The sequence below is a fragment of the Elephantulus edwardii genome, unplaced genomic scaffold (assembly GCF_000299155.1).
Source record: "Elephantulus edwardii isolate Elephantulus edwardi_28Jun2011 unplaced genomic scaffold, EleEdw1.0 scaffold00232, whole genome shotgun sequence".
NCBI classification, from domain to species: Eukaryota; Metazoa; Chordata; class Mammalia; order Macroscelidea; family Macroscelididae; genus Elephantulus; species Elephantulus edwardii.
The window spans coordinates 3445934-3469992 of NW_006399982.1; the positions used below are offsets into that span (position 1 = coordinate 3445934).

Sequence of the window (24059 nt, forward strand, 5' to 3'; positions counted from 1 at the left end):
AGGCCCCTAACCCTTCCTGTGCCAGCCCTTAGGGCAGAGTCCAACAAAGAAACAGCACTAGGCAGACAAACATACAGCCAGCCAGCCTGCCTGCTAGCACTGCTCCAGCTAGGGGAAAGGAGAAAGGACTACAAACAGTAATTAGTCTCCTCCCAGATGCCAGTGTCTGAGTCCCCAGCTCCTTCCAAGGAAATGCTAGAACTACTAAGGGCCCTCACCTCCCAGGGCAGAGACTAATGAGTACCAAGCATGTAGAGGAGAACTTTGATCCCACATACGAGTACACAGCCCCTCACAATGCTCTCCTCTAAGGAGGTTCCATTGCAGGGCTTCAGGTGCTTCCTGCCCCCACCCCCTTTAGTTGATTGGCCCTAAATGGACTGAAACAACCTCTTACTGCCCTTCCTCTCTGATTTCTGCATACACAATTGACCTTTCTTCTCCTGTCCCACTATGAACTTGCCTTCCTGTAGGTACAGGCTGGAAGAGCTCTGCTGGAAAATGCAGGCCACGCATGGCCTTTAGCTGATGTTCTCAAGCTGAGCAGAACTCAAAGACGACCCACAGGCAGCCCAGGCCAGACGTGCTGTGCTTTTATATTCATTCATTCAAGAAAAGCAATGCCCCATTCTGTGTATGAAAAGAATAAGGGAGAAGGTCTTCAAAACTTTCATATTAAAGCCAGCTCATCTCATGGCCTCTCAAGTACAAAGAGGCCACCAAAGCGACCTTGAAGGCTCTCTCCAATACTTGGGTTTTAAGAACCTGACTTTTCTAAGATTTTAAAGTTCTTTGGTGAAGAGAGGTCTCAGGTCTGGGTACCCAGTCCACAGAGGCATTCAAATGCCATCATAGCATCCAACCTTAATAGTGCTGAGTGTCAGGTATAGCCGTGGTGCCCATTTAACAGAAGAAAACAGTTGCCTAAATAGGAAAAGAGACTTGTCTGAAGATAGCAGGTAGCAAGGCTGTTTGAATCCAAAGCCCATCCCACCCAGCATAAATTGGAAGAGTTGAGGGACTATGGGCTGAACTTGCTGCAAAGTGCTTGAGAGCAAAGGGGCTGTGTGGTCACGGATGGTGGGACAGGTTTTCAAGGCAGATATGTGTGAGGCCTGCCTTCCCTAGGGCATGGTGCTGCTGCTTGCTCCTGGTAGCCCAGGAAAGCTTCTTCAGGAAAGCAATGGGGCCATTTTAATGGCTTCTGGTACCAAAGCTGTGGGCAAGGAATTTGTGGAAGAGGCAAGTTGGGAAAAAACTGTGGTTCCCGTGTTAACTATGACTCTAGAGACCCAGGCCAATATCAGCAGGTGGGGCTAATGTCAGCAGGTGGGATCTGACCCTGCTTAGAGCCTCTCTCTCCTGGACACCAGATCTCAGCCTTGGCTGCCAGCCCCTAAGCTGAGTCTACACAGATCCCAGGGGGGTGGAAATGTCAAAGGGAACTAGATCTGGCCCATCCCCCTCCTCCCCACTAATGACAGGATCGGCAAGGATCCAGTGACAGCTCCTCCAGCTTGGAATACTCTGCACCCACCCCCATCGCCTCGCTTGGTAGCTACTGTCCAAAGAGGGCAACTGAGGTCAAGTGGGCCTGCTGCCTGTAAGAAGCTGCAGCCCAAATAAAAACCCAGGCGTCTGAGTTCGTCCCACCTGGGGGGGCGGGGCAGCGAGGGTAAGGTGCACCTGGGCAATCTCTAAATTGCAATTTCTTCCCAATTGCAAGACCTTGAGAGTGGGAACATGTTAAGAGAAACTTTTTCCTTCTTGCCTCGCAGCCTCACTCCGACGCATTTAATATTTTGGCCCTTGGGAATGTCATTCAAACATCTGAGCCTCACCAACACTACACTTCCTTGGACTACGGGGTGCAAATACATACTGTCCTCACCGGCCTCTCCCCACCCCCCACCCGGCCTCCTGTGCTTCCGGATGTCTGACATGCCTGAGTAAAGATATAGGGCCATAAAGGGTTAATAGAACCTGCTCAGTGGCACCCTCCCCTTCAAGAGACACCCTAGAGCAAGCCTTACCTGCCCTATCTTAGATATGCCTCTGGCCTCACCCACTCATCTGTAGAAAAAAACAGTCCGGAAATTAATTCACCTTTAGCAGCGCCCCAAGGATCTCCTACTGGGCTCACCCAAGGCAGTGATGGAGCCACAGAAGTGGGGTTGGAGGCTCCTGCAGATTGCCTGCACGCTAACCAGAAGTTGAAGTGGGGTGGCGTGGTGCCCTGCCGGGGGACACCGAGCGTTCTCCTCCGGCCTGCCTCCGCGGCTCCGCCCCGCCCAAGCCGTCCAGTCTCGGCCCCGGGCCACAGAGGCCAGCCCCGCCCCCGGGGCCCGGCTCCGCCTCCCGCCTTGTCACGCGGGCTTCAGGCCCCGCCCCTGCGCCCCACCTTCTACGCGCTGCTGGGCGCCCAGCTCCAGGCTGTCCGAGTCCTCCCTCCAGCGGGCCTGCGGGCCCGCCTCCGCAGGGCCGACATCTACCCGCAGGCGGGCGGGGCTCGGCCCCTGGCGACCTAAGAAATGTAATTCTGGACGGAGGCGCACGGTTGCTCATTGGAGTTCTTGCACTTTCCTGCTGGTTTGGGATGTGTTTGAGAGGGAGAGAGTCAAAGTGTAAAGTGGCAGCGTCAGCCCTCTGTACTCCTTCACTCCAGTGGAAAACCAGCTTGGTTTCTCTGACAAAGTTCTCAGTTTTCCCCTGTGGTGGAAAAAGGTAGCGAAACGTGGGTAGGATCTGAGTGTAATGCAGGGGTAGCCCAAAAAGGGTGCCAGAGAGGGGGCCTGGATTCCTACCGGAATAGATCAGCATTATCCAATGTATGATAGTGGGAAGACTAATTTCCACTTGGTATTCTCTCCACCCCCACCTCAACTCCCCCCAACCTGGTTACTTATAGGGCAGCAGCTTTTATTTAGAAAATGACCCCTCACAGAGAGGTGAAGGGAGTGCAACACTGAGGTTTCATACTTTGACAGAAAGGAAATCCCAAAGATTCCAGAACACCCCACCTCTTTTTCCCTGGGACAGAGAAGAAGAGTTTTTAATGCATCTTAAACTTGTTCTTGAGACCCTCCAATTATGTTTTGGACACCTTGAACTTGGGTACAGAGAGTAAAGATGTTTCAGCAAAGAATTTTGGGTACCTGTGATTAGATTGTGAGAACAGGGCTTTAAGTGTAGGGACAGAACTGACTCTGGAATGGAGGATTCTGGGTCCATTGAGATGCAAGAGACAAATTTGGGGGCCTAGAGGGGAGCTGTCAGGGAGGGCCTCATGGAGTGGGAGTATCATATTCTTCACTTACAGCACATACAGCTTGAATATAGTAGTGTGACTAGGAAACTAACCTTCAAGGGAGTGATGGGGTTGCAAAATCAATGCATGCATTATTTGCATAAACATAATGTAGATGGACTAGCCAGAAATGTTTGTGTTTTATTGATTATGCAAAGGGATTTGACTGTGTAAATCTTTTATAAATTTTTATTTTATTTTTTGTGTATGTACTGTCAAATCAGTTCTGACTAGTACAGGAGGAAATTGTCCCTCCTTCTCCGGCAGAGCATCTGGTGGATTCGAACCATGTACCTTTGGGATTGCAGTACAGCTTCTTTCCACTAGGCCACCAGAGCTCCCCTGACTGTGTAAATCTTAACAAAGTATACTCTCTGTAGATCATAACAAAGTGTGTATATTGTATTCATGTGAAACCTACACATAGACTAAGAAGCAGTTGTCTGCACAGAACAAGGGAATACCGTGTGGTTTAAAATCAGGAAAGATGTGTATCTAGTTTGTATTCTTTTTTCATACCTATTCAATCTGTATGTTGAACAAATCATTTGAGAAACTGGACTACAGGAAGAAGAATGTGGCAGCAGTATTAGAGGAAGACTCACCAAACGCTTGTGTTATGCCGATGACACAATTTTGCTTTCAGAAAGTGAGGAGGACTTGAAGCACTTACTGCAGAAGATCAAAGACTACAGCCTTAAAAATAGGTTACATTTCAACATCAAGAAAACAAAAATCCTTATCACTGGATCAATAGGTAGCATCATGATAGATGGAGAAAAGACTGAAGTTTGAAGGATTTAATTTTACTTGGATCCACAACCAACACCCATTTTGGCAGCAGTCAAGAAATCAAAAGATGTGTTGCATAGGGGAAATCTGCTGTTAAAACCCTCTCCAGAGTGCTAAAAAGCAAGGATGTCAGTTTAAGACTAAAGCCGGATCCAAGTAATGGTATTTTTCAGTTGCTTCCTATGCAATTGAAAGTTAGACAGTGAATAATGAAGACTGAAGAACAGAGGCCTTTGAATTGTTGATGAATGATATTGACTGCCAAACAAATCTGTCTTGAAGGAAGGGCAGCTAGAGTGCTCCTTAGAGGCAAAGACAATGAAACTTCATTTCACTTTAGGCAAATTTTCAGGAAAAAAACATCCTGAGAGAGAAACATACTGGGAAAGGTTAATGAAAAAGAATATAATCCTCAAAGAGATGGATTGATATGGTAGCTACAACAATGGGCCTGAGCATGACAGAAATAATGGGGATGTTCCCAGATAGGGCAAGGTTCAGATCTGTTGTTCACTGGGTCTCTATGAGTCATAGTCAATTCAAGGACACCTAACAACAACAAAGGAATCATCTTCCTTTCAATGGCTAGATGACTCCATGTTTAGGCTCTGGAGTGGAATGGAGGATACCAGCTGACTGTAGGACTACTGTTTTGTGGCAGAACGGTCTTTTAGGGCCACCAAGGAAATATTGAGATTAGGGTGGGGCTGACTCAGAACAAGGTGACTCTGAGAAACTCGATTTCTGTTGAAGTTTGGCAGAAACTTGAGTGGCAGAACCTTCACTGTCAGATCCTGCTGAGTAAGAACACTGGACAACTTCTAGGGATAAAGCATTTGTTTATTTATTGCTTCGCCCTGTTGGCTTGGCCAGCCTGGGCTCTACCAGCAGCCATATTCAGGATAGGACTCAGACACAAACTCTGGGTGGATAATGTAGTTGTTTTTCAAGGCACCACCGGTCCTCTTGAAGTGACTTGTGTCCCATCTGTGTGGAGAGATGAGTCATGACTTTAATCTCCATGCTGATTTTGTCCCAACATCATGCCCCCTAATAATGACCCTGGGCTCCAATACTGACCTCAGATCCTGCTGCTTCATTTCTGATTCCCAATGCCTGCTCTTCCCGTTACCTGCTCACTGACTTCTTAATTCTATTCAAGCCCTGAATCCTTAGTCCTTATCTCTTGACTTTTAAGTTCCATTACTCAACTCCAACTCCTGTCATGGGGGGAGTCTTTTACAGCTCAACTGGTTTTTACTTCCTTGTGGTACTTGCGCCCCCTCGTGGCATCTTCCAGTCAGTGCACTACCGTGGCCCTTTCGCACCCCAGCTAAATCGCTGACAGTGCCCAGGCAGTCTTGGTACATGCACTTGTGTGCGAGACTTACCTAAGGTTGGGATAAGGGTAGTATGGCGGTGGGGCAGCTGTAACAGCACATTGGAGTCCGGGACGGTAATGGTGGGAAAATACAGCTCTGAAGGAGAAAGAGTTGCGTGGGGCCTTTTGGTAAGTCCTCCCTAAACCCCAACACAGATCATGCTTCTGTAGGGCGCTTCAGGCAGGCATCAGTCTCAAAGCTCCAGGATGCTTTCCTGTGGTCCCCTTAGCCTGCGCGCCTGCCCTGCCTCCAGGAAGCCCCCCCTCCCCTTATTAAGGCCCTGCTTCTGCTCCCAGGCCAGGCTGTTGGAGGGTCAAACTCCGGATAGTTTGAAGATCTAGGAGCCCCAGCTCCCTAATATAGGACAGCATTTTCTCCATGAAACAGAGAAATGGTTTTCATTGCAGAAACAGATGTTCCTGAGCCCCGCCCAGGCACTTAGCCTACCTACCCACGCACCATGTTAAGGTTAAGACCCAGATTCACACAAAACAAAGTCTCTTGGCTTGGAAGTGTAAGGGGAATCACCATGGTGAGTTCAGAAAGGATTTCAGGACCCGGTTCTGCCAACTTTCTAGACTGACCGCAGACTTTTGTGTTCTTATCCTGGCCTGTCTCCTCAAGGAGAGGGCTACTTCTCCAGCCCTTATACCCGAGGGGGAGGGGCTGCGGTGGGGAGCAAGGGTCCTCTGGTAATTTCCTTGTCCCCTTAGCTTCCAGCCTATCACCGACAGGAAACCCGAGAGCTAGAAAAAGAGAATGCTTTTCCATGACATCTCTTTGGCTAAGATCTGCGTCCCACAGTTGGATACCAAGGGAGGTAAGGATCCGCCCGGTAGGCGTGAAAAAGGTAAGTGATGTCTTAGCTTTCTAGGTTTCTTCCTCTAAAACCCTTGGCAGGATCTCCCAGAACAGGTTGATCATGAGCCCTTTCAGAAGGGACCGGGTTTGGGACTGAGGGAACCTTAGTACTGCTTCTCCACCCACCTCATTTCTTTAGTGCTTTCAGAAAAGTCTAGAAACGCAACCTAGCAGTGGATTATAAAGGAGGGGGCGGAGCGCATAGGGGGTGGGACACCTTGGAGGTGGGATCCACCAGGGGGCGGGGCACTTTGGGGCGGGGCCCACAGGAAGCAGGGCAACCTGGGGGTGGGGCATACAGGGGGCGGGACACGTTGGGACAGGACCTAAGAAGGCGGGATATTTAGGGGGCGGGGCCTACGCGGAGGGGACGCCTGGGGCCGGGGCCCACAGGGGGCGGGACAACTCCGGAATGGAGCCCACAGGAGGCAGAGCAGCTTGGGGGTCGGGAATACAAGGGGAAAGTCTTTAGGGGGCGTGGCCGACAGGGGGCAGGACAACTTGGGGTGGGGCATGATGGGGCGGGCCCTAAGAGGGCGTGGTGCTTCGGGGGCGGGGTCTGTTGGGGCGGGGCCCGGCTGAAACTGGCCAAGCCCTGCGAACCTTACAGTCGGCTGAGTGCAGCACACAGGCCTCAGGCGGCGTTGAAGGCAGGTTGGTCCTGCGACGCAGTAGTTCATCCCTCGCAGACAGTAGTGGCGACCCGAGCAAGGGCTTTCGTAACCCTGGCAGGGCAGGCGGCCCGGCAGCGGGTCCATGCACGCACATCGGGGGGTGATCTGTGGCAGTGGCTGCCTCCGGGACAGTGAATTCAGCATGTTCGCCACGACCTCGCGCTCTGAGTCCGAACCATGAAGACCCAAAGACAGCGACACACAGAGAAGGGAAGGTCCAGGGTCAGAGACAGGGAGAGGTGGAGCAAAAAATGAAAAAGGGAGGCCATATTTAAGGCTCCCTTCCTAGGCCATCGGCTCTCGTCCTGTTCCCAGCGTTCACCCTGCCCGTGTCCCTTCACCACTGCACTCTGGTTACCGTAGGCATTGAGGCGCTCTGGTTTAGGAGGGCACTCCAAGGGCTGTCGAACTACCATCTCCATCCCGGTCTCCTGGAAATGGCACAAGGGCTCCCTCAGTCTCTGGCGGAGAAGAGCGCCTATCTTGGAGCAGACCTCTCAGGCCCCCCAACCCAGATAGCGGCCTCCCGTGGCTCCACTTCGAGTGTTTGGACTTGTCTCCCAGGCAACGCGTTTGCTCCGCCTCCCGGGGGAGCTGGCGTGGGTGGACAAGGCTAGGCCAGGGGGCCTCTGACCATCCTGCCTTACAAGATGATCATCGATTTTGGCCCGCTCAGGTTTTTTTTGCCTAGCTGTGTCTAGCTTTGACATCTAGCTGGGTCTCTCTTAATAAGAGATTTTTCAATATTGCTGTCAAAACCACCCGAGGAACTTGTGAAAAGCTCCGATTTTTGAGAAAGTTCTGATCAGCCCGAGGTCAACATTAGATTAAGTTTAGGAAGCACTGCTCTGATCTTGTATCCTCACACATCTCTTCTCTTCCTCGGGCCTGCGGCCAGACGGGCCACCTGCCTCCTTAGAAGCATTTCCTGTATTTGTATTGCCCCTAAGGAGGACTGCTGGTTAGAGCTTTAGATGTTTGGCTGTTGAACCTATAAGCTGAGGGGGGCCAGGAAAACAAGACAATCGCCTCAGGTGGATATTTACAGCCTCCTAAATTGGAATGACTTTTTTTTTTGGGGGGGGGGTGCTTTCTCTGAGTGACCTTGCTCTTCCTGTTTTCTCTGCTCACATCACAAAAGAGAGGAGGGTAGAACAGACATGTTCCACTTATCACCAGACCACCCCAGTGTCATAGGGACCACCTCACAGGAGTAGGGAGCAGTTGACAAACTTCCAAAAAATAGCACTTTGGAGTGCATGCCAACAATTTCCTCACACAGGCTGATCTGAGATTAGAACTTAGGGGACCCATCTTAACAAGTTGGCATTCAAGGTACCTAAAAAGGTTGGGGTCTCAGGAACCATCCTGGAGCATTGTTGATAGGAAAGGAATGGGAAATTACTGATAGTTATCAGCCCCTGTGCCTGGGATGGGGAAGAGAGATGCATCTCCGGCCCCAAGTGTCTGTATTGGCCCAAAGTATCTACCTTGGACAGTGGTGGCAGGCAGGTGGTGTACTTGTTCCAGCAGATGCTGTTGCAAGGTCCTGTCCTCCACGTGACACATTGATTGCCATACAGATAGTTTGGGCAGCATCTCTCTGCTGGATCATAAGGTGTCAATGTTATTCCTTATCCCAGTGTTATTCCTTATCCCAGGATCGGATACACCTTTCACTCCCCACTCAGCTGTTTCTCCTCTAGTCCCCAGCACAAAGCTGTCCCTCTGGCCAGTCCCTACTCCCAGCTTGGCTCCAAACTAGTCCTAAAAGCTGAGATATTGCCTATTTCTCCCCAAGGCAAGCTTTGGAGTGGACTCTGGTTGCTCTGAGCGAATCACTTTTCATCTTGGTATTAACTTCTCTGAATCAACTAAATTTGAAAAGGGACCTCTTCCTAGTTCCTCCCTTTCCCTCATCTCCTACACCCAGGTACCAAAGTTTGCCTATTCTGCTTTCCTAAAATCATTTGAATCTATCCCCTTTTCTCCAGTCCACCATCAGCCCACCCTTGTGTCTCTGTAGTGCCTTAACTAGGAGTATAATGTGGTTATACTCTGCAAACAGACTTCCTGGGTTCAGACATCAGAGTTGCTAGTTATTGGCTGTGTGGGACTGGGACCTTGGTCAAGTTGATGAATTTTGCTGTGTCTAAGTTTCCTCAACTTCTCATCCAAAGAGTTGTTGTGAGGTTTCAGTTAATATACATAAAACACTTAGAATAGTGACTGACATATGGAAAGTTATTATTAGCCTACTGGCCCGCATGCCTAACGTGCAGAAGTCAATAAAAGCTGTGGTATTTCTTTACAAAATAATCTAACCAAGTCACCTAAGCCTACCATGCCTTACTAATCTTCTCCCTGAGTCTGTAAGAACAGATGTAAGGGATATTACAAAAGGAAAACTGGAAATCATAGAGGAATATGTGTGTGTGTGTAGGTATGTGATATTGAGACTTAGACTGTAAGATGTTTGGGGACATCCAGGTAAAGGTGACCAGTGTCAAGTGAAGAAGAATAGGATTCTGGTAAGGACCAAGGATTAAGATAAAGACTTAGAGCTGTCAATACTTAAAACCATGGGTTAGATAAAACAGCTTCAAAGTTGGAGTGAAGTAAGAAGACAGTCCAGTACAGCAGCCTGAGAAGCCTCACATTTCCCAAATGTGGACAAGAGGCCCAAGCAAATAAGGAAAAATCAGGGATGCTGAGGAAGGGAAGAGTTTCAAGAAGTAGAGAGTGATCATGGAGTAAAATGCATGGGATAGGTCTCTAATGGTAAAGATGAATTTGGCAGTTAAAATTATACAAGAATAATTCTAGTGTTTGAAGGTAGGCAGTATAGATTCCCAATTTCAGTTCTTCATCATTTCACTCAGTAAACATTTATGAAGCCAAACACTGTTGTAGGGAAGCCAGACACTGTTCTAGGTGGAGGGTGTGAATAGAACAAGACTTCCTGCTTTATGGTATGTGCAGGAAACAAACCATAAACATCTAACCAAAGGAGATATTTAAGTATAGACTATGCTTCTGAGAATATTGGCTATGATGAGAGGAACATTTTTAGACAAGAAAAGATTAGAAAAGTTTCTAAGGTCAGGAAGAAGAGGTTATGGTGAGGCAGAGGGGGTTCCTGATTGGATGGGAAGATGAAACAGGGGAGCCAACAAGATAGGAAGGGCTGGAATCTGGAATATTTTTAGAGGGATGTTGACATTACTTGTTGGAAGGAGGTTGATTCTCTCTCCATCTCTAAGGATAAGATCTAGGCTTCCCCTAGCCTTGCTGCACTGACACAAAGCTTCCAGAAGTTAAGGTCTGGACCTCCTCTAGGGTTGAGGTCAGATCAGGTGGTTGGGAATCAGCTTGGAGTGGGGTTGGTCAGGAAAGAAGCTCAGGTCATGGGGGGTTTAAGTTTAAGGTACTATCAGAGGAGGGGGCGTGTCATGATCCAAGTGGAAGGTTATTATTGGGGTCCTTGTGGGGGTCAGGGTTAGATAGGGAATGAGGACCTACCTTCTTCTTGAGAAAGCCAATACTTTTCAGGGAAGTAAGGGTGACCTGGTATAGAGTTTTTACAGCTATATTCCTGCACAGCACATCTGATCATCTTCTGCAGGGCATCAGGGTCCATGTGGCGCTCCATGGTTTGAGTCAGGCCCTGGGTAAGGGGAGAGGGTAGCAAGTGGCTCAAGACCCACTTGTTGGACCCAGGTACAGTCCTAGAGAAAGCCAGCCCAGGTGGATCTCTTCTCTCCTATTTTTCTGTGCCAGGAAGAGTATATGCCAGCTTTAGTCCTCTACTGCATAATCAATCACTCTTTCCTCCTTTCCGTCAAAGCCTAGGCCTCGGAGCCAGGCACTTTCCCTGGGTCAAAGTGGGCTTTTGTCTTTCTAATTTCTGTCCTGTTCTTGAATGGGAGCTTTCTGGTAGCAGGCAGAGCTGGATCTTCCTGTCCTATTTCTAGATTGTGCATTCCTGAGCAGCTCCTGGTCTCCCCTAACAATCTGGAACCTCAGGAGAGGTTGGCTGCCTTGGGGACTGTCTGCCTTAGTAGGTCTTTTAGGCAGGTCTCTTGAAGGAGTTAAAAGGGTGAATCTAGAGAGGCACCTACTTTAAAATTTATTTCCCTGACTCCAACATGACTTTCATTCTACTGTGTCTCTAATAGTTACCCTTGACTCTGAACTTCACTTCGCCCTAGTCATCATCCTATCTTGACCATCATCTCAATCCAGGTCCTCGACCTCCTCTATCTTGACCATCATCTCAATCCAGGTCCTTGACCTCCTCTGCTTTTTTTTTAATTCATTCACTGATGCACATTTTCCCTTCTTTCCCTCCCCTGTTTCTCCACTTCTTGAGATTCACATAATCTCATCCCAAAAGCCTTTTCTTGGCTAAATATGTGGAAGCCCAAATCAAAACCTCCCACATTCTTCACCTAAGGGTCGAATACCAAGTTGTGGGTCTCTACAGGCAGCTGATGTGAGCAGGTAGCGGGGTCACAGGGTGAGGCACCCAACATAAAGGACTTCCTCATAATAGGCTGATACCAGTGCAGGGCTGGTATGTTATAACCCACATTTTCTCATGATCTAAGGAGCAGAGGTTTTTCTTAGCCAGGGACGAGGCCTTGCTGCTCCCAGCACTTCCACTCACCTGAATAGTCCCCAGCAGGGACTTCTTGGGTTATCTTTCCAGCTGAAGTTCTCTTCAGTGGGTAGATCTGAACAATCACGCTCCAATACAGGTGAAAGTGGAGCAGAATGTGGGGGAATGTGGGTTCAGGGTTGATGCCCTCATGGTGTGGGCCCACCCCCTCATAATGTGGCACTCCTATAAGCTTTTCACACACAAACACATAGGTCCAGGTATGCACACCTATCTGTGTGCCCAGCACACTTATACATACTGATGTCCATCCACACACACTCGTAAACATTGTCACTAACTAATATACATCACACTTAGAAGTATAAAAATAGTCATTCAGAAGAGCTGACAGAATTTTCTGATAAAGCCTTTCCTTACCTAAGTGTAACCTTTCATTATCTGCTCATGTTTAAGAAGACAGAGAAGGGTTTTAGAGGCTTTGAGTGATAGGTGTTCTTTATTAACCATGAGCCTCACTACAGGGTGGTCTGGCTGGACCATCTTTTATAGACCCTGATGACAGTATCTGTTGGTTTTTCTTCTTGTGCTGATCATGTTCTTCAGAAGAGTTCATCTGCAGTCTCTGGCTTGATAGTAATGGCTTAGTTGCTAGTGAGAATCTAATGGACAAGATGATACTGTGGGGTTTTTTTAATTCAGTGGGTGAAGGACCATCTGATTTTTTTATTATCATCATCCCCTGTCTTAAACTAGGCCTAGGTTTCTCTGTCCTACAGTTCTCTCCAAAAAGTAAGCCTTCTGATACTTGTGGATGAGGACAGTCAACCAATGGCATAAACTCCAAGGCCTTAGTAGGTTGATATGATTTTTAGACAGATTTAAACTATTTCTTTTTGCTTTGGTCCTGCTCCATCTCCAACTTTAGAGAAATTTAGCACTGCCAATTTGGAACGTTTTGAAAATTCTGCAGTTTTGTTTTATGTCTTGGGTTCCCACTTAATAAATTTGCATTGAGATTTCTTAGATGTGCTAAGTCAGTTTCCACTTGTCTTCCAAAATTTTGTTGCCTCCCCCCTCTCCTTTCTCTCCATCCTCGTGGGCTTATATCTTAAATATCCTTTTACTGTAGTTTCAGAGAGGCTTCAGGAGAGCACAAAAGTACATATGCAGAAATCTTAACTCATTGAATTCTATATATCTATATATCCTGTACACTAACTACAGATTGTGTCATCTGCATGAGGCTAAGGAGTCTTCATTCGATCCTGATGCCACATTCCTTTTCATACTCTGGCTCCTCATATGATTTGTTCTGTATACAGATTGAATAGGTTTGGAGAAAGGATACAACCCTGATGTGCAACTAACTTTCTTGACTTTAAACCATGCAGCATTACCTTGCTCTGTTTGGTCAACAGCCTCTTGGTCTAGGTCTAGGTTTCATACGAGCATAATTAAGTATTCTGAGATCCCCATTCTTCTTAATGTTAGCCATAATTTGTTGTTAATCCACACAGTCAAATGCTTCTGCAAGATGACTGGTTTGGGATAGTGTGTGTGCTGAAGATTCAGTTGGGGTTCCCAGTCAGGGCAGAGTTTCTGTTCATGTGAGAGGGGGTTGAGGCTCACGATGAGTGCTGGCCAGCAACATTCCAGTCTAGGGGACACCAAGAGGTGAGGCACTCAACCTGAGACAGAGTGTCTGTTGGCCTCAGAGATACCTGACTTAAGTCTGTCTGGCAAAGGGTGGTACCTTGTCCAGTGCAAGGGATGGGTGCAGCCTAAGTACCCAGTCAGAGGCAGCACGTTCTGCTGGTATGAAGAGATAGTCACTGCCAACCCTGAGGATGACACCCTCGAGGGACAGTACAGTGCTCCTAATGTGGACATGATCTGTGCTGGGCATGGAATCAACAAGAGTGCCAGTCAAAAGTCAGGACCCCACATGATGCCAGATACAAAATGGTGCAACGCTGTCCTCACAGGGAGCTGGGATGGGCCCAAGGGAACATTGCCGGTCATATTCTGGGTAGTGATTAGGAGTGAGCAAAGCCATTCCTTTCATCTTCTGGAGGCTAGAGGATCAAGGGGGAGGTCACATCTTTCTTGTCATCAGCTAGTGTGGACACTCTGCAGTTCCTGGTTTCCTGCACTGATCATAAAGCCTCCTGGGAAAGGTAAAAATGGCCTTTATAATTCACTGTGTTTTCTCCTTATTCAGTGTTTTCAGATTTTTTCCTTTAGTTGGTGCTTGGATGACTTCTTATATTTGAAACTCAGGGCTCCAGGATCCTCATCCATTTCTGTTATCTTTGTTTCCTAGTGTTTCAGTTGACCAGGAGCTGTGTTGCTGTCTTCAGAGCTTACCAGCTTATACTGAAATCTCCATTTTGTTATGTTTATTTCTAGTTACGTTTATAGTCTGTTGCTCAAATAAATGATATATTTTAATAATTATGTTTCCCAATATCTGTTGTTGGTATAAGGAAGTGTTATTAACTTTTAATCTCATATTCATCCAACTTTCTATGTTCTATTATATCTAATAACTGATAGAATCTCTCTATAAAATTAGAGAACTCTGACTCCAAGGAGAAAGATGAGCAAAATAACAGTTTCAGAGTGTCATCTACACTCCATGATTCCAGAAGGCCTAGCGTCTATGAACATTTGAAATTCTGTATTTGCTCCTTTTGATCAAAATTCTTCTATGATGTCTTTGAGCAAAATGTTTAGTGATGATAGCTGGGTTCTGTTAATGAGTCTCACACTAAAGAAACCAGCTTTTCATGAAGCCATTTCCCCTCACATTCCCTGTCCTGTTTCTGACTCTCCTTCCTGTGGGCCCAGCTGCAGAGAGACCAATTATTATACCTTGAATGGACCACTTGCAAATTTTAAGATCCTAGTGCTACTCAATGGGTTAGAAGGTAAAACAGAAACACTAAATATGTTAGTAGCTAGTTCTCTGAGATGGCCCATGAAACTGTAAATCTAAACTTCCCAACAAGGAATCAAATCCTTGTTTGGTTTGTATATAACCTTGTTTGGTTACTATTTTTTTTTGGGGGGGAGGGGGTGCGGGAGTGTCATTGGAAAAAGAAATCCTACTGGGAAAGGTAGAGAGGGCCAGTGAAAGAGAGGATGACCTTCTATCAGTGAGATTGACTGACATAGAGATTAATAACAATGGACTTCAGCATGGCAGCGAAAGTGAAGACGGCCAAGGATAGGGTAGGGCTCAGATCTGTTCACAGTGTTACATGGCATCTAACAGTAACAGGGTCACTGCAAATGTATCTATCACACAACTTTTACCGGTGTACAGCTTATTGGGAAGAGTTATAATAACTGTGCAAGCTTACCCTTAATGCAGGTTCCTCCATCATTGCTAACCTTCCTTTTCCTCCTCCTTCCTGTCCCTGAAAACCACTAATACATTTTGGTTTCTATATATTTGCCTTTCCCTGTATTTTTATGTGTGAAGTCATGCAATCTTTGTCCTTTTATGATTGGCTTGTATCAAATCTTCATTTAATCCACTGACTTGTTTTTGCTGTTTGGTGGCATCAAGTTGCCTATGTCTCACTGTGGCCCTATGAGCTACAGATCTACACCTTGCCCTGTCCTACTTAAGCCTATTGTTACAGTCACTCTGTCACTCAGTCTTGTTGAGGGTCTTCCTCTCTTTCACTGATCCTTAAGCTTTCCGAGCAAGAGGTCTTTTTCCAGGACTGGCCCCTCCTGAAAACATGCCCAAAGTATGTGAGGTGAAGTTTCACCATCCTCGCCTCAAAGAACACTCTGGTTGCATGTCCTCCAACACAGACTCGTTCTTTTAACAGTCCATAGTGTATTCAGCACTATTCTCCAACACCACAACTCAAAGGTATCCATTTGATTCTTCCTCTATTATCCTTAGCCTTAGCTATCTTTCAGATGCAAAACCATGGCTTGGATCAAAAGCCTTTTTCACCTTGGTCTTTTTAAAAGACCAAAGCACTTTGGAGAGGCCCATGACAGCAGATTTTCTCAAAGCAACATGTCTGTTGTATGTATTTCCCACATTTTATGTATTCATTCCTCTGTTGATGAGCATTTTGGTTGTTTCTACCTTTTAGTTATTATGAATAGTGATACAATGAACGTTAGTGTACAAGTCTCTTTTGGAGTCTGCTTTCAAGTCTTCTGGGTTTATACTTAGATGTAGAATTTCTGGGTTCATATGGTGATGTTGTTGTTCTTGTGCATGTTAGTGTCAGAACCAAGCCATAGGTGACCCTTTAGTGGGTTTTCAGAGGTAGTTAATGGGAGGAGATGGCCTATCCTTCTCCTGCGGAGCAGCCGGTGGATTCGAACCACATGCCTTAGGGATTGCAGCACAGCTTCTTGCCACTAGGCCACCAGAGTGTTCTAGCATTATTTTTTTGAGGAATTATTCCAGAGTTGACGGGACATAACAACAACATCATATGAATTTTCATAATGGCTGTATCATTTTACACTCACAGTGTATGAAAATATTTTTTTTGTAATCTCTTGTTGCTTGTTTATTTTCATGATTTGGTATTTTATTTGCCTTATAAGAATTATTTTATACTCTTCACTTTCTTAATCCAATTTTTAAGTCCTTTGTGTTCAAATCTACTGTGTTTTTATTGACTCACTTTATGGTAATTGTTTCTTTGTATCTCTAATTTGAGTTTATGTTTCATTTACCTTGAACAGTTACTATGAACAGTACCTGGAAAATGATATTAAGGATATTTTCAAGAGAAAAGATACATGTTTTTTCCTGTGTGTGTGTGTGTATTAATCTGAGACTACATTATTTCCCTTCTGGTTTAGATTGGAATTTACAAGTTTAGTTTCTCACTATCTTTCAAATAGCACAAGGATTAACCTCCTGCTTGTAATTTGGGCATTGGGACTTGTCCTTATGGAAGTCCTGTATACACATTAAACATACTATTTACCTCCATGAGAACATAAAACAAAGATACAGTTTTATATAGGGTTTAGATTTTTTTAAAGAAAGATAGCCCTTTAGAGTTTCTAGACTATTTCATAGCAATAACTAAAAGTCTTTTCTTTCTTTTCAGTCTGACTGCTGTTTTTCTTCCTTTTGTCACTAAAGGTGTTTTGGCCAGTTTACCAAGGAAATCCCTTCTGTTGTCTGCACCAGAATTTTACATCATTGACTTTTGCCGCCTTTGTTTTGCCTATCTTTCTGAAGTTGTGTTTATGTCCCTTCTTTCTTTATCTATGTTGTTGCTGTTGTTTTCCATCGAGTTGACCCTCCAGCGGGTTTTTAGAAGCACTTAATTGCATGGGAGGAGACTGCTGGTGGATTTGAACTGCATGCCTTCAGGATTGCAGTACTGTTTCTTACCACTAGGCCACCAGAGCTCCCCTTAACTAACTATTCTACTTAAATACTGATAGTCTCCAAAGTTCTTGGCCATTTTATCTTTTTTCCTGACATTTAATCTACTCTGTGACTTCAACTATATGTTGATGATTCAAAATTTGCCCCTGTAGACTGGAACTCTTCCCTTTGCTGAGAAAATAACTCAAGAATATGGTGTCAGGATTGGTTGAAGACTCAAAAATAATCTGTGATAAGCAGATGAAATAACCTGCTTGCAGAAAACAAAGAAGCCTTGAAGCACTCATTAGTGAAACTCAAAGATTATAGCTTTCAGTCTGGATTACACCTCAACATAAAGAAAACAAAATTCTTAAAACTGGACCAAGAAACAATATCATGATAAATGGAGAGATGATTGAAGTTGTTAAATATTGCATTTTATTTCAACAACCATGGCATTATTTCAATAATATTGGTTCAACAACCACGGCAACAGTAGTCAAAAAATTCAGGTGATATATTGCAATGGGAAAATCTACTGCTAAGGACCTCTTTAAAGTGTTAAAGAGCAGCAGTGTTCCTTTGAAGACTAAGGTGTGACTGAACCAAGCCATGACATATACACGTTAAGGTTGGATAATGAATTAGACTGAAAAAGAATTCCTGCTTTTGAATTGTGGAGTTGGCAAAGAATATCAAATATATAATTGACTTCCAAAAGAATATACAAATCTGTCTTGAAAGATATGAACTTGCTTTTGGCTTTTGGCTCGGAGGAGGCCTCGGTGCAACTCTCTTCGGTCGTCCCGCATCTGGGTTCATCCGACACCAGCCGCCTCCACCATGCCACCCAAGTTCGACCCCAACGAGATTAAAGTCATGTACCTGAGGTGTACCGGTGGGGAAGTCGGTGCCACTTCCGCTCTGGCCCCCAAGATTGGCTCCCTGGGTCTGTCTCCAAAAAAAGGTTGGTGATGACATTACCAAGGCCACCAGTGACTGGAAGGGACTAAGGATTACAGTGAAACTGACCATTCAGAACAGACAGGCCCAGATTGAAGTTGTGCCTTCTGCCTCTGCCCTGATCATCAAAGCCCTCAAGGAACCACCCAGAGACAGAAAGAAGCAGAAAAACATTAAGCACAGTGGAAATATCACTTTTGATGAGATTGTTGGCATTGCCCGGCAGATGTGACACCGGTCTTTATCCAGAGAACTCTTTGGAATTATTAAAGAGATCCTGGGAACTGCCCAATCTGTGGGCTGCAATGTTGATGGCCGTCACCCTCATGACATCATAGAAGACATCAACAGTGGTGCTGTGGAATGCCCAGCTAGCTAAGGAACTACAGATGAAAATATTTCAATAAAGGATCATTTGTTAACAAAACAAAACAACAACAAAAAAGATATGAACTTGGAGTGTTCCTAAGAAGCAAGAATGGTAACACATCATTTTACAGATTTTGGGCATGTTATGGAGGGGCTAGTCCCTGAATAAGGACTTATGCTTGCACAAGCAGAGCATCAGTGATAAAAGAAGTCCATCAAGGAGATGGAGTGTCCATTGATGCAATAATGGGCTGGAGTAAGCAGAGATTGTGAGGACGGTGCAGGAGCAGGCAGGATTTGTTTTTGTTGTACACAGGGTTGCTATGAATTGGAGCCAACTCAGTAATACCTAACAACCTCTCTCACCAGTTATCTTTTCCTAGGTATCCTCAATACTTTTTTCCCCCCAGATGAATACAAATATCTAATATGTTATTCCAAATCTCAATTGGAAGCACTACTATTCATCCAGTTGCCAGGACTCCAAATCCTGGAATTAGGCTAATATTTCCTCCTTTTCATATTTAGTTGGTGACTATGATGTGTTGATATACTTTCTTCTTTTGAAAGCTTACAGCGACTTTATTAAGGGGACTCCCAGGCGAGATTCCTTGGTCTGGAGAGAGCTAGACCAGGGAAAACCGCCAATATACATTCTAATATTCTCTTCTAGTAAGGAGCTGTACTACCAACCCCAAAGCACGTGGTTAGAATCCATCAGTTGCTCTGAGGAAGAGAGATGGACAATGTCCTTCCATGGGATTTATTGCCTCTGAAAAATTGCTGGAGTCAGCTATGAGTTGGTTCCAACTTGATGGAATATAAGAACTGGGTGTGAACAGTCAAGGGCTTTCAAATTTGCTAGTAGGAACATAAATTGTTACAGATCTGTATAACTCAATTTCAGGTGTAACTTTAAAATGTGTGTACCCTTACTCTCAAAAATTTCATGTCTAGGAATTTATAGGGAGCTCTTTTAGCTTAGTGGTACAAAGTTGCACTGCCAACTCAAGGGCATGTGCTTTGAACTGACCAGCTGCTCTAAGGGGAAAAGATAGGTAATCTCCTCCTGCAAGATTCACAGCCTCTGAAAATGTGCTGGAGGGTCAGCTATGACTTGGTTCCCACTTGACAGCACATAACAACAACAGGAATTTATATGTTCAAAGAGATATGTACAAAAATAGTTAGAGATGTTTACAAAGATACATGTACAAGAAATTATTATTCCTGCAACATAATTAAATTTCCAATCATGTAAGATTGTTTAAATACATTATGTTGTTGTTATATGATGTCCAGGATTCAAAATATTCTTTCAGTATGATACTACTATTGTAAGAAATAATATCTACTTTGTTTAAAGGGCATACCATAAAATGTTCACTTTGGTAATTTGGGATTATGTTACTATGGATCTTTTCCCTTTGTGCTTTTTGGAATTATCACCATTTTCTGCATTAGGCATGCATTAATTTTATAATTAATATATGTATGTCATTATAAATATTCCTATTTTTAAAAGTTTTTTTTTAATTGTCATGGTTTTCCTCCTTTCCCACTCACGTCCTCCTCTTTTATCCTTCACTACCTCATCAATGTAGGCTGCAATATGGATTGAAGCTCAACATCAAGAAGACAAAAGATTCTCACCACTGGGCAGCACCATGATAGATGGAGGTTGTTAACAATTACAGCTTGCTTGGCTCCCAATCAACACTCTTGGCACCAGCAGTCAGGAAATCAAAAGATGAATTGCATTGGAAAAATCTGCTGTCAGGGATCTCTCTAGAGTACTGAGAAGCAACAATGTCAGTCTAGAGACTAAGGTGTGATCTAGGCTATGGTCTTGGCAATTACTTCCTATGTATCAGAGAGCTGGACCATAACTAAGAATGACAGAAGAAGAAACAATGCTTTTGAGTTGTGGTGCTGGAGGAGACTTGAACATACCATGACCACCAAGAGAAGAAAAAAAAAGTCTGTCTTGGAGAAGGTGAAACCAAATTTCTCTTTGGAGGCTAGGATTTTGAAGCTCTGTCTCACATACTTTGGGTACTTGGCCAGGAGGAACCAGTCTTTAAAGAAGGACATCATGCTTGGAAGGGTGGAGGGACAATGCAGGAGAGGAAGAATCTGGATGTGATGGATTGATACAGTAACTGGGGCAATGGGGGTAGGCGTGTTGGAGTAAGTGAGACTGGCTTAGGACAGGGCAGGCTTCAACAGCAGAGCTGTTGTACATAGGGTCGCTCTGAGTCACAGGTGAATCGACAGTACATGACAACAACCACCTCATGACTGTGCTTGCTGTCCTCAGCCCACCCTCCTCCAGTCCCTGACACTACAGCAAGAGCAGCGTAACTCACAATCCGAACATGACACCACCAGCTTCAAAAGCCTGACTCAGGCCTATGCTCTTTGGGATGTCTAAGGCGGCTTTGGTGGTCTGTAGCTCCTTTGGTGGTCTGCAACTCCTCTCTTACTCTAGACCATTCTCTCCCTGTTTTAGCAGTACAGTGCATGGTGGGTCCTGGTCCCAGGCTGCCTTTCTCAAAACCCTTCTGCTGGATGCCTCCTCTCCCTGGGCCACTCTGCAGGCCTGTTTTTTGAGTTCTAAGTTCCGGAAATACCCTTCCATTCTTGGCACTTCAGCTAGGTCAAATTCCACTCTGGGCAACCTTACTTTTTCACCTGTTTGCTGAGAGCTCCTTGACGGCAGGATCCAGCACTTCATTATACATCCTGGGTGCCTACATTGTGCCAGACCCATGTGGATACAAAGTTTTGCTGGATGACACTCACAGGTAAGTCTTAGAATCACAAACTCACTTGTGGATGCTGCACAGACTCCTTTGGTCACCCAGCACAAGGAGACAGCAATAAGGAGACATGCTTAGGAGACATTTTCTGGCATATCCCACAAGCATACACCTTTATAGGTGGAGTTCCTTTGCACTTTATAAGCACTCTGCCTGGAACTCTTTATTTTCCCCCAGCTGTTCATATACTTAGTTCTTATCTTGCTGGTCACAGCTCAGTATCACCTCAAGATAAAGATCATCCATGACTTCCCTAGCTAAGCAGTTTTTTCTAGTTCTAATACTCTATTTCTTTTACAAATTTTGGACAATTTATAAAAATACTGTTATTCTTTATCTATTGAGTCGCAGGCGACTCGACGGCACATAACAACAACATCATTATTTCTCTGCCTTAACCTCCTAGCCCGAGTAATTCTGTGAGGAGAAGTCCTTTCCTATTCACCATTGTAAATTCTGTCCCTAGGCAAATAAATAAAATGCATACTAATATACATATGAAGCTACAAGGAATTGGAATCATAGATTGGCAAGTGCAGTGAGCTCTAGTGATACAGTATATAATGTGTCAGGCTTCTAATCAAAAGGTCAAGGGTTTGAATCCACCAGTTGCTCAATGGAAGAAAGATGAGCAGTTTCTCTTATAAATATCTACACCTTAGAAACCCAATGTAGTTTCTATGAGTTGAAATAAACTTGACAGTAGTGGGTGTAATACTGACAACTACAGTCCACCCATCATCTAGATATCCATAGCCTTCTACTCTGGTCTATCCTTCCCTCCCCACCAATCTCCACTTACCCGGGTCACAAACTTGTTGGGTTCCCAGGCCCATAGTGCTGGATCCTTATAGACCTCCTTGATGGAAGTGGGAGCCCTGTAGGAGTCCTTGTAGGTGCTGATGGGGGTCTTAGTCTTAGCAGAAAAGAGGAACATGGTGGATGATATCTTGGTGGGCTCTTGCTGGGCCTCAGTGACTATGCTCTCCTCTAGATAACCCACACTTCCAGTCTGGCAGGTGTCCCCAGAGGCTATGACTACCTCTTGTGGGTGATCCCTCAGCTTCCCTTCCCCACAGCCTTCCTGCCACCACCCTACCCTGCCTCCTGCTGCAGGATAAGCATTGCTCATTATGATATCACCTTGCCTAAGCCCTAGCTCTGGGAAGGCAAAGAGAGCCAATTCCCTTTGTACCCTCCCACTCCCTTCCCACTTCAAGTTTTTCAAAAGACCAATGTTCAAGAGTTCAGACAGCCCACAGAGACCTCCCAGGCTGAGCTTCTCACTTTATTGCTCAGAAAACAGTTTAGAGGGGTCAAGTGACTTGCCTAGTATCATGCAGTGGCAGGCCTTGGCCTGGGAGCTGGTGAGTGGAGCGAGAGTGAGCTATGTATTCAGAGGATCAGTTCTCTTCCCTTCCCAGACCCCCCCCCCCCCCCACCCCTTGCTCGCACCCAGGCAGGGAGCTGAAGCTGACTTGTTTGATGCTTTTAATATTATTTATGTTACACAATACACAACCAAGGATGATGGTCAATACTGCAATGGAAATGTTAAAAAAAATATTATACACGGCTCATGTCTTTCACACACCTTCCTGGAAATAAATTAGTGAGCACGGAGAAACCAGCTGGGTGGCAGCCACTACTGAGAGTACAGGGAATGTTAAGGCAGTATCTACAAGGGGGAGGGTGGCAGGGGGGCAAGCTAAGGCCTTGATTCTTCCCCTCCAACCGCTCTGACAGGGAAGGAGGGAACCATGCACTCTCCCCAGACCCCAAAGCTGCCCCATAAGTGTTCTGCCTCTCCCTGTCACACACACACACTGCCTTGGTCGAAAGCTCTTTTTTGCCAGGGAGCTAGTTTTATCCTTTGGGAAAGGAGCTTTCCCTAGTTCCACAGGGTCAGTTACATGGTAAGTGAGCAGCAAAACCAGCAGTTTATGTGAACCCTGATGGGAGCTCTGCCCGAAAACCAGGAGGTACCCATATTCTAAAAGGGTAAGTCAAGGAGCTTGGTGGTGGTGGTAGAGTGGGAGACCTGGCTCTGGGACCCAAATGAGGAGGGGTACGGATGCTGAGAGGAGTGGGGAGGATGGGCACAAATGAGGTCAGCAGAAACCTTGTGGGTCCTGTAGGTACTTTCTCTGTCCTTGCTTCCTTTGGCACTTTCTCATCTAACTAGGGGCCCTGCCTCGGAGGAGGCAGGGATGGATAGAGAGAGTAGGGGACTAGGAGAGCTGCAACCCCTGAATGTGTTACAGGGAGAGATGCTAACCTTTCTAAGCCATCAGCCTCACTCCTTCCTATATTCCCTCTTCTCCCTCTTGGCACTGGTATCCAGAAGGTGGGCTTGTGGGTATGTCCACTGCATGGTGGCAGCATGTGAGCCCAGTGGCATATATGAAAATGAATGTGCCAACATGTTGGAGTGGCAGCTTCGAGGAATGGGGAATATATACTTTGGCCCTGTGCTGCAAAATTGGTAGGGCACAGGCTTTAGCAGGCTATAGCATTTTCATTTCCGTCCCATGAGGACAGATCTATATAGTTCCAGCCCAGGGGATGGTCCTAATCACCTCTTCTTTTCTATCTTCACTGTTCTTTCTCCTCACCTGCAAGCCAACAGCAGAGACAGCAGTACACACATTCTAACCACAGGCACCCATACATGTACGCACACAAAAGACACCCCCATACATGTATGCATATTCACAGACACATGTATTTCCAAACCGATCTACTTCGAAACTGTACTCTCCCCTCTCCACATGGAGATACAAACTCAGGGAGCCTTCTAGGTGTACTCAGAGTCACACAGAAAATGCCCCATACACCACCACAGAAACTCCCACAGAGAAATATATAAATCACCACTGCTGTTCATTCTAAAA

The 24059-nt window shown here is 45.6% G+C and overlaps 1 protein-coding gene across 2 annotated transcripts; it reads right to left on the bottom strand.

The window, feature by feature from the left end:
• Positions 1–4980: 4980 nt before the first annotated feature.
• LOC102876151 (chromosome unknown open reading frame, human C9orf24) lies at positions 4981–22102 on the bottom strand. Of its 2 annotated transcripts, XM_006898508.1 has the most exons (7): positions 21968–22102; positions 10539–10683; positions 8507–8622; positions 7375–7447; positions 6946–7180; positions 5491–5577; positions 4981–5086 (listed from the first exon to the last, which is right to left on the bottom strand). In XM_006898508.1, the coding sequence occupies exons 1-7, from the start codon at positions 22100–22102 to the stop codon at positions 4981–4983; spliced, it is 897 nt and encodes a 298-aa protein (XP_006898570.1). The 2 variants fall into 2 exon arrangements, with proteins under 2 accessions (XP_006898570.1, XP_006898571.1); XM_006898509.1 differs by lacking the exons at positions 8507–8622; positions 10539–10683; positions 21968–22102 and having other exon boundaries at positions 7105–7180; positions 7375–7438.
• Positions 22103–24059: the final 1957 nt, after the last annotated feature.